Source organism: Carlito syrichta, unplaced genomic scaffold (genome assembly GCF_000164805.1).
Source record: "Carlito syrichta isolate Samal-C Ts95f unplaced genomic scaffold, Tarsius_syrichta-2.0.1 Scaffold306821, whole genome shotgun sequence".
Lineage (NCBI taxonomy): Eukaryota > Metazoa > Chordata > Mammalia > Primates > Tarsiidae > Carlito > Carlito syrichta.
Window position 1 is genome coordinate 450,476 of NW_007250917.1, and position 10,413 is coordinate 460,888.

The 10,413-nt window shown below is 63.4% G+C and overlaps 1 protein-coding gene across 1 annotated transcript in view; it reads right to left on the reverse strand.

Annotated features, from left to right (window-relative positions):
- ULK1 (unc-51 like autophagy activating kinase 1) overlaps positions 1-10,413 on the reverse strand; it is a gene marked incomplete at its 5' end in the record, with an annotated part of 31,963 nt that overhangs the window by 9,655 nt on the left and 11,895 nt on the right. Inside the window, 10 exons of the mRNA XM_008063402.2 lie at positions 39-186; positions 655-743; positions 1,127-1,177; positions 1,475-1,557; positions 1,643-1,701; positions 2,494-2,595; positions 3,004-3,077; positions 3,168-3,341; positions 5,203-5,239; positions 5,537-5,569. Coding sequence (XP_008061593.2) covers positions 39-186; positions 655-743; positions 1,127-1,177; positions 1,475-1,557; positions 1,643-1,701; positions 2,494-2,595; positions 3,004-3,077; positions 3,168-3,341; positions 5,203-5,239; positions 5,537-5,569 — 850 coding nt within the window. The remainder of the gene's footprint in view (positions 1-38; positions 187-654; positions 744-1,126; positions 1,178-1,474; positions 1,558-1,642; positions 1,702-2,493; positions 2,596-3,003; positions 3,078-3,167; positions 3,342-5,202; positions 5,240-5,536; positions 5,570-10,413) is intronic.

Here is a 10,413-nt window from a genome sequence, read left to right on the forward strand (position 1 = left end):
TGCACCCCACCCCACCCACCCACCCCTGCAGGCCAAACCTGGAAACTGGGCCGGGACCATAACGAAGTCATCCGTGTCACACGAAGAGTCCTTGCTGCCGCCTGAATCCCGGGAGCCATGCAGGAAACCAGCGGCATCGACTGGGGAGGTCAGGGTCTTCTGCAGCTGCGGCATCTCGCCCAGGGACTGGGGGCCAAGGAGGCCGGTGGGCCAGGCTCAGGGACCCCATGCCCAGCACGGGGCAGCCAAGGGACCCCAACGCCAACTCCCCAGTGCCTGCCGCAAGCCCCACTCCCGGGAGCCAGGGACTCCAGCCACGGTGCAACACCTGCAGGCCATGCCCATGTCAAGGGGTATCACCCACCAAGACATGCTGTGAGCCCCCCAGGAGACTCGGTGCCCAGGATGGAGTAGGATGGAGGACCCCAGACTCAGTGTGTCTGCATGTGTGCGGCATGCACACCGTATAGAAAGTCACACAGCTGCCACGTGGCCCCCAAAACTGGGGTGGGGCCGACGCTGAGGGCTGTCACGCGTGTCCAACGCAACAAGGCTGCACAGCAGAACAGACTCAGATAACAGAAACCAGGTGGGACCCAAGAGGTTAGGGCTGGAGACAGACAAGGCAGAAGCTGAAGTCCAGGAAACACTCACCGGTGGGGAGGCCAGGTGGGAGGTGGAGCTGCTGCTGGAGCTGCTGCCAGAGCCTGAGCTTGGGTACGAGGGCACCGGCACGGGTGGGGCTGCAGAGGTAGGATCAGTCCTGAGTGTCCCCCCACCTCTATGCTGGGGTCCAAGACTCAGGCCAGAACCCAACACGTCCCCACCACCACCCCTCATGCCCCAACCAGCAGGAGGGAAGGCGTCACCTCCCAGCTACCCGTGGCAGAGACCCGCGCATACAATGGGTGACCCTCATCCATCCTGGGCACCTCCAATCCCCCCCATGCCCAGCCCACAGCTAGCACATGCACCCCTTGGTCATGGGCCCAGCTTCAGGAGTCGAGGACTGTACCGCCTCCTGGCAGGGTCATGCCTCAGGCCGGCTCCCTCTGCCCCCTCTCCAGCCCAGACCCAGATCTGAAGGAGGAAGACAGCCTGCAGGAGACCTGGAACCCAGACTCACACTTCTTGACTGAGGGGCTGGCATCAAGGAATGGGTGACGGAAGAACTCATCTGCAAGAGGGAGGAGGACTCAGAAGGGCTGTCGCAGGGCCTCTGCATCCCCAGGGCCTGGACTCCAGCGGGGGCACGGGGTGGAGCCCAGGAAAAGCCCAAAACACACCGCCCACCCCGCTGGGCCGGCCAGGGGGTCTCCCCCACGGTGCCTCCAGCTGAATGGCACTCAGGAAACGACCTCACCACCAGCCCAAGGCCTGGGTGCCCACGCCTGGCCTAGAGGGGTCCACCTCCTGGGGAGTGGGCGCAGATGGCCCTGGGGTGGACAGGCCCCAGAGGCTTCCCCACACTCACCAAAGTCCATGCGCTCCCTGTGGTTTCGCTGAAGCAGGGCCAGAAGCAGCTGCCGCAGGGGTGCGGAGGTCTCCCGGGGGATGCTGGGAGGGGCCGAGAGGAGACCAGGCTGACTGGGGAATGGACCCCACAGGGAGTCAGCACCCTGGAGGGTGGGGGGGCACTTACGTGGGGACCAGTGTCTTGTTCTTCTCATAGAAAAGGCGGAGGTCCTGGGGGCTGCTGGCCTGGGGGCAGAATGGTGTGAGCCAGGATCCTGCCTCAGGCGGGCTCTGCAGGACCCAGCCCTGTCCCCAGCCAGCCTGTGCCAAGACTGCCAGGCCAGGTGGCAGGCCTATGTGCAAACGCCCCCCCCCACACGGTGGAGTGGAGGGGATGCACAGGGCAGCTGGTGGACTGGGAGGGGCCGGAGGGGCACCGGGCGCATCCTGCAACTTGAGTGCCCATGCCCACCCTAGAAAGGGGTCCCGGGATAAGGGCTGACTCTTCTGGTGGGCCCAGGCCGAGCACATGCAGTGTCCACATGTTCAGATGGTCACTCCCCGAGTACCTGCTGTGGGCCAGGCCTGGGTCCAGACACCAGGGCTACAGCAGTGCCTGGCGGGGTGACATCCCAGGGGGAAGTGGAGCATCCCAGACAGGGAAGGGTGAGGGGTGAAGGGCGAGGGCTCAGAGGCACTGCAGGAACCGCCTCCAGCAAGGGCGGCTCAGCCCAGCCCCGTGGGTCACACATGGCCCAGGTCCTCTGAGCTCCCACTGCAGGACACGGCTTTCTGCACATGGTGCACCCTCGCTCTGGGGGCTTAGTACCATGTAGGGGGACACAGCCACCCACAGGAGGCAGGGAGGTCAGGAGGCCCCTTCAGCACACGCACAAGTGCCCTGGGTCCCAGCGAGGCCCTCTCAAGGCCAGGAGAGAACACAGCTCATCAGGATGAGCTGGGGTGTCATCCTTGCCCTGACTAGGCCCCTGGAGGCCAAGTAGCCCAGGTCTCCTGTCCTCTGAGCCAGGTACTCACCTGGAAGGGTGCTTTCCCTGTCAGGCACTGGTACACGATGGTGCCGATACTCCACAGATCTGCCTTCCCGTCATAGTGCTGGGACATGATGACCTCTGGGGCCTACGGGTCAGAGCACAGGCCAGCACTTGGGACACAAGAACACCCTAACCAAGAACAGCCAGGCACCAGCCCATCAGAGCAGATGCCTGCCAGGTACCAGCTAATCAGAGCAAAAGCCAGCCAGGCACCCGCCGATCAGCAGACACTTGCCAGACACCAGCCAATCAGAGCAAAAGCCAGCCAGGTATCAGCCAAACCCCAGACACCTGCCAGGTACACGCCTGCCAGACACCAGTCATTCAGAATATACACCTGCTAGGCATCAGCCAATCAGTGCAGACGCCTGCCAGAACCAGCCCATCAGCAGACACCAGCCAATCTGAGTCGACCTGGCAGGAAAACACCAGGTGCAGCCACAGTGCCCCACCCGCAGCCCTGGGCACTCGTGGGCAGGGACTGCACACGCACCATGTACATGGGGGAGCCGCAGAGCGTGGCTGCCATCATGTTGCTCTGGAGGTACCGGGCAAACCCGAAGTCGGCTGCAGGAGAGAAGGGCATCAGGATGGCCGCCGCGGGGGTCGCCCGCCTCCTGGGGTCGCCTGCCGGGGGCACAGCCCCACAGGCCTTACCGATCTTGACGCGGATATTGTTGGGGTTGGCGCGGCGCCCCCCTGGGTTGGACAGCAGGATGTTCTGGGGCTTCAGGTCGCGGTGGATGATGCCTTTGCTATGCAGCAGCCGCATGGCGCCTGCAATCTGCTGCAGGAAGAGCCTGATGGTGTCTTCGCTCAGCGTCCGCATGGCTGCAAAGAGATGTGGGCTCAGGGGGCACCGGCCACATGCTCCCCAGCACCTCCACAGGGACAAGCTCAGCAGGCACCCGGCCCAGCCCTCCCCATGGACAGGGCACTGTCCCACTGTCGGGGCTGCTGCCCCCTCCTGCTCACAACCCACTGGGCCCACCCCCGCCTCCTCCCACAGCACCCACGGGTGGGCCCTTCCAGGTCTCGGCCCGCCATTCAGACACGCAGGGGAAGGTTTATGCCTCGCTGCCTGCCTCCCCACTGCCAGCCCCACGCATGCTGCTCCTCATGGTCAGTCATCAGCTAGTTCTGCCCTTTAACGTCTTCCTCTCCCAAGGCCAGCAGCCTGTACAGTCCTCAGTTTTGTGCTGGCCCCCCTTCACTAAGTGAATGAGGTGGGTGACCCTGAGGACTCAGCAGGAGCCCAACAGGCCCTGCCCACCACCTGCCATGGCTAGATATGGAAGTTCCAGTTGTGCAAAGAAGCCAACCCCAAGGGAGGGGCAGGGAAATGGCAGAGATGAGCCCCCAAGACAGGCAGAGAAACCCCAGCACACAATCTGCTTCCGAGACATACTGTGACCACACACACACCTCATGCGGAGACCCAAAACCAGGCCCCAAGCCTCACTGCCTAGGATCAGGCTCACCTCAGCTCGAGAACTCAGGCACTCGGGCGTGTGCAGACACACACCTCAGGGACATGCAGGCACCCTGCAGCCTCATAACCAGCCCCAAGACCCACCAGCCCTCCACACGGGCGCCCTGAGCCTCCCCCAAGCCTGCCTCCCTGCCTCCCTCTCAGGTAGGGACACCCAAAGCTGGCCTGGACAGACCCAGCGCCTTGGAGCCTGAACCCTGGCCAGGAATCACCTGTCGCTGAAGGCCACGGCCCCAGCAGGCAGCATGGCAGCCCCGGGACTGAGAGTAAACACTGGCGACACCACCCAGCACACCCTGGCCACATGGTGTGCCAGGCAGAACTGGCAGCCCGAGCCCCCAGGATCAGCCCCTTAGCATGTGCGGCCTGACCCACAGCCCAGAGTCAGCCCAGATGGCTCAGCCACAGCCAGTATGTTCCCGACCAGGGCCCCAGCACAGGGGCAGAGACGTGAGAAAGAAACCTCCTGCGCAGGGGTGGGAGCAGCCCATAGCCATCGCTCCCCACACAGCCCCACCGGGTCCTCCTCTCCCTCCTCTCAGCGCTGGAGGCCCAAGACTTTCACTGGTGGTCCCTCCTCTCCCTGAATCTGGCCACAGGTTCCGGCATGCCCAGCCAACAAGCAGCTCTGGAGGCCAAGACTCGGTGGCTTGCGCATCTTGGAAATGGGCCTATAGCCTCAGTGTATGTCCCCAAAGTGGAATCCTCACCTCCATGGGGACGGTGTCAAGGTCAGCACCTGCACCCTTAGATGAGGTCGGGCCTGTCTCCCATCCCCAGTGAGCGCTGGGTACCAGCCTTGGGCTATGGCCACACCCCCGGCCTTGGACCACCCAACCCATGCACACGCATCCCTCCTCCCAAGGTCACAGTTGCCTCCCAGTCACAGGATGAAAGCTGTAGCCTGGTGTCCCCCACCCTCCGCACATTCACTGTCCACCCTGCTCCCACTGCCCCACTCAACCAGAGTCCTGACTGTGCTGGTCACAGCAGTCTCCTTACGTGCGATTGGGAAGGACACCCAGCATCCTGGTGGCCTGACACAGCTTGGGACCCCTCCCATCCATCCTGGGAGGCCCTGGGGGACAAGAATGGCCAAACTGCCAGCAGTAGGGGGCATGTTCACCCTGGGCCATCCCAGGCTGGGCCAAGTAACCCTGGGCATGAGTCTCTGGGCCCCAGCTGGGTATGTCCACTTACTGTGCAGGTAGTCGGCCAGGTCCCCGCCGTTGCAGTACTGCAAAGACCAGAGATGCTATCAGTAGCAGCCCAGGGCCCAGAACCCTGCCGCCCCATGCTGTCTCCCCACCCCCACACCTGGATGCTGCCCCCAGGTCCTGAAGGACCCTGACCCCTGCAGCAGGTGTCACTGCCATGATTTCCCAATGGGCACTGTCTAAACCCCTCTCATCCTGCCATGTCCCTACCTCGGTGGTTCCCAGGGTCAAGGCCATGGAGGCATGTCCTCGGCCTCCTGCCCAGCTCCAAGCTCATCCCGGCCTCCACCCTGCCAGCCGGCCCCACGGGCACTTACCTCCATGACCAGGTAGACGGAGTTGGCCATTTCCTGCAAGACAGAGAAGAGGCTGTGAGCAGAGCCAGAGTCCCCGGCCCCTAGGGGTTGCTGCAGACTATGAGCCTCGGCCCGCGTGGCTGGGGTCCTCAGGGCCCTCAGGCCCCCTCAACATACCACCAGCCTACAGGGCTGTGGCAGAGTGGGCATGGACAGGCCTGGGCGGGCCCCGGGCCAGGGCTTAGCTAGTCACCAGTGGGGGAGGATGCCCGCAGGCCACACGATTCTGGGGTACGCGGCTGCCGAGTTTTGTGGCTGTCTGCGTTTCCATCACCATCAGAGGAGAGCCCATCTCCCAAGGGTTCATCTTGCCAGCTCCTAACAGGCTGAGCTAGGGAAGGTGGACAGGCTTGACCCTCAGGCCGCAGAGACAGCTAGGCCAGACTCCAGATTTGCCACACCAGCAGATGACAGGTTGGTGCTGTTGGGTGACCAGGCTCGGAGGCCCAGACCTGGCCTGGTGGGGGCACAGCTGCCAACCCTGGACTCTGGCTGCTTCAGGTGGGAGCGTCCAGCCACCCTCCTCCGCCGCCAACTGAGACAGACCCATGCCAGGGGAGCTGCCTGCGTCCTCCCTCACCTGCTCCCAGGAAACTGAGAAAGCCACTGAGGCCAGACCACGCCACACCCCACCCACGCCCACACTGCCCCACAGCCACCACCCGCACCCCTTGCCTACGGTGGGGCCGGCCACTACACGTCACTCCTCTCAGCGACCCATTTCATAGATGAGGAAGGCACGCTGAGTCTTGGCTCCTGGATACCCGTCTGCATGTGGCACGTGGCACCCTCCCAAACACCCTCCTGGGGCCTTGACAACCAAGCCCAGTCCCCTGCCTGGCACAGCCCCCATTCCCAGGTGCTGTCAGGGAAGACCCCATGCCCTCCCGAGCCCCAACTTACACCCTCAAGACGCAGGGGCTCCAGTACCGCCTAGAGCCAGCCCAGAGCTCTCAAGCAGAAGCCGCTGTGAGGGTCCCTGTGGGCCTGGCTGCAGGCCCCCAAAACTCCTGGCTGGTCCCACCGTCATACACGGGCCAGCCCATAGAACCGATGGCCCGGGTCCCAAGCAGCCCCATCCCCCAACCCAGTGGGACAAAGGCCACGCTTCCTAGCCCCTGGCTCCCGGGCCTCACAGCAGGGCCCTGCTGACAGAGGGCAGTCGTGGGGCTGCTGGGGATACCTGGAATGTAAAACTCAAGACACCCCGTGCCCCAGAGCTGTGCCAGCAGAGACTGGTGGCCAGGCGAGAACACTGCAGGAGGACATCAAGGGGGCGGGCTGAGGAGGGGTGCTCCCAGGGGAGCTAGGGAGAATGATCCCCAAGGCTGATGAGAGATGCTCCCAGGGAGACTGAGAAAGGAGCACCCGGGGCTGAGGAGGGGTACTTCAGGGGGGTGTTGAAGCTGACACAGCTAGGGTGTCACCTTCCCACCTGCCTGCACTCACAGGCAGGGCCCAAAAGGAGACTCAGGAGCTCCCAGGCTGGGCCTGAGGGGTCCTGGACACAGGCAGGTCTTGCCCAACCCCCGGAGGGCCTGTCCCCCTGGCCCCTGCCTGGTCTCACCTGCCCACTCCAGCAAGAGCACATGGCCAGCCCTCTGTCCACCGTGTCTGGTCCCCACCCACCCCACCTTCCCCAGCTGCGGAGAGAGATAACCCTGGGCACGGGGGCTCAGATGGGACGGGGAAAGAGAGGTTGGGCAGAGAGGAGAGGACAGGGCGGAAGAGACCAAGATCAGGACACCTAGAAATAACTTCAGAGACAGCAACACCCACGCCCTGGCCTGCTGCGCCACCCCGCAGCCCCCCAGAGGGCTCCAGGTCCCCACACCCCCATCTCTCCCCCCTCTGGCTGGGCCTCTGCCCTGAGTCACAGCCCCAGGGGGACAGGCCTGTTTCAAAGCCCACTCAGCAATGCCAAGACAAGCAAGAGCCGGGCTCGGTGGCTCAGCCTGTAATCCCAGCACTTTGGGAGGCTGAGGTGAGTGGATTGCCTGAGCCCGTGGGTTCGAGACTTGCCTGGGCAGCTTGGCGAGACCTCATCTCTACAATAAATCAAAAAATTAGCCGGGCGTGGTAGCGCGTGCCTGTAGTTCCAGCTACTTGGAAGGCTGAGGTGGAAGGGTCGCCGGAGCCCACCGGGTCGAGGCTGCGGTGGCCGGGAGCGGCCACTGCACTCCAGTCTGGGTGACAGAGTGAGACTCCAACTCAAAAAAAAAAAAAAAAAAAAAGACAAGCAGGGACCAAGTGACAAAGACAGGGCAGGCGGGGATATGAGCGTGTGCCCAGAGGCAGGCAACCCACTCTAGCTGCTCATCGAAGCCACAGGGAACCCGGCAAGGGCTATGGGGACGTGATGAAGCCTGTGTCCCCCAGCAGCCTCCCCAAGAAGGAAAGGCTCTTAGGGGAACCTCCTCCCCAGGCCCCATGGCAACCTCCCCTGGAAGGAAAGGCTCACGGGAACACCCCGCTCAGGGTCTCCGGCGGCCTCCCTCAGGAGAGGGTCTCAGCGATCCCACAACACAAGTGAGGAGAGTGTGCTCTTCCCAGGGACCACAGGGCCGCAGCAAGGCTCTGCACCCCGTCTGCTGCCCACTCTCCAGCCAGAGCCCTCACCCCATGGGTTACCTGTCTCTGCCCAACCTCTGGCTATACCGCCTCAGGACCCTCTGCGTTCCCCAAAGCCCCTGGCCCCTGGCCTGGCCGAGCTCACCACTGGCACGCCGAGAGGCTGCCTTCCTGGAGACCCTCACTTGTCCTTGGTGGGTGTAGGGCTGTAGGGTCCCAGCACCCCAGTTCTTTGCCCTCTACTGTCCCCTGCAGAGACCCTACCAGCTCTGGGCCTGGCTACTGCCCAGCCTCTTTCCCAGAAGGTCCTCCAGGTGGGAGAACCAGGGACGGGGATGGGGCACGTTATCTCACCAGGCAGCATTTGGTCCTGGCCTTGGAAGACCCAGACTCAGGCCCCACCCTGGCCTCCCACCCCCTGGGCTACAACAGCCTCAGACAGGCCCAGGCTGTGGGCATCCACCCGCCCCTCGTGCAGGCCCCAGGCACTTGGAGGCTGTTGATGCACCAGGTGGGGCCTCCTGTGAGTTAACCCCCACCTGCACCCAGGTCTCTATTCCACCTCCCAGAGGAGCACACCAAGGCCAGCAGGTGAGCCCAGGCTTGGGAGTGGCCAGGCCAGCCCCCTGGCTGGCTCCCCCCATCCTCCATCTTGCCCATGTCCACACCAAGCCAGCAGCTGTGACAGCACCATCCACTGGGACAAGCAGGACACGAGGCCTTCTGCCCTGACAGGGAAGCCCAGGCCAGGTGGGGGGCTTTCCTAGGCATCCCCACAGCTCTGAACAGCTAAATTTGGTTTCACTAGCTCCCCTGGGGAGCAGGGCCATGCAGGCTCCAGCCCCCATTTCCCTGAAGGGCCACAGTGGCATCAGGGCTCCTGGGAAGGTGGCAGCCACACAAGCCAGAGGGCACCCATTCACGGGCAACGTGGGGACTTTGTCACACTTAACACACTCACAGACACAGGGAGGACAAACCAGCACCCCCTGAGGCCTGACTACACACAAGGGGCTCACACCAGTCTGCTCAAGGGACGCAGGGGCAGAGGCCAGCACACATCTGGCGCCGGGAGGGCTAGGCTGAGAACCAGAGCCCTTGGCCTCTGCGAGCTGTCCCTGAGCAGGGAGCGCTGATCCCAGTCGTGAGCCCTGAGCTCCCAACAACAGAACGCTGACACCCCCCAATCCTGGGCAGCATGCCGAGGGCCCTGGGCACGGCTCTGGCCCACCAGTCCCCCACCCACGCACACGGGCCTCTGCGCCAGGTGTCCCGGCAGTCTGGCACGGGCGTCTGGGCACGTAGGAGGCTGCCCCGCCCGGGGCGCTAAGGTGCTTTACTTAATAGGATCGTGGCTCCCCAGCCTCCGCCAGCCCCACTGCTGTCTGGTGATCCTGAGCCGAGCCCGGTGGGCAGGCCCTGACCTTGTTCACGCCCACAGCGGCCGCCCCGGCTCCAGGCGGCAAAAGCCACAGCCCCAGTCAACAGTGCTGCACCCAGGCAAGTCCTTCTGGCAGCTCCCAGAGGGGAAGGGACCTGGCCCAAGGAAGGCAGGCCTGCCCTCCCACCTGTGGCCTCCGTAGGCCCCTTGACCCGGGGGTCTTGGAGCCTCTGGGAGCTCAGTGGCAAGCCACTAACTGGGAGAAGGTGTGGCTGACCCTCTACAGAACAGTCAGCACAAGGGGCGGGTCCCTGAGACCCCTCCCAAGCCTGTCCACAGCAGGGACAGCCCACAGCAGGGGTACCACATGCCAAAAGGTGAGCCTGGCCACCACACAGACACAGAGCACCCCACAGAAAACTGAGACACCCTGGGAAGCCCAACATCAGGCAGGGCAAAGCTGATGTCCAGCCTGGCCGGAGCTGGCTGGGCCGGCACAGGAGTGAAGGACAGGTGGGGATGTATGTTCGGCCTCCCAGGTGCTGGTACAGCAAGCGACTGGCAGACTGTCCTTTGTGCTCTCTAGTGATGTTTACTTTATTCCAAAATTTTAAATGTTAAGAAAACAAGCCAGGAGTGGTGGTGGCTCACACCTATAATCCCAGCACTTTGGGAGGCTGAAGTGATAGGATTGCCTAAGTCCATGGGATCAAGACCAGCCTGGGCAACATGGTGAGAACGCATCTCTACAATAAATTAAAAAATGAGCATACCTGTAGTTCCAGCTACTTGCAAGGCTGCGGGGGAAGGATCGCCTGAGCCCAGTAGGTTGAGGCTGCGGTGGCTGTGAGCATGCCACTGCACTCCAGCCTGGGCAACAGAGTGA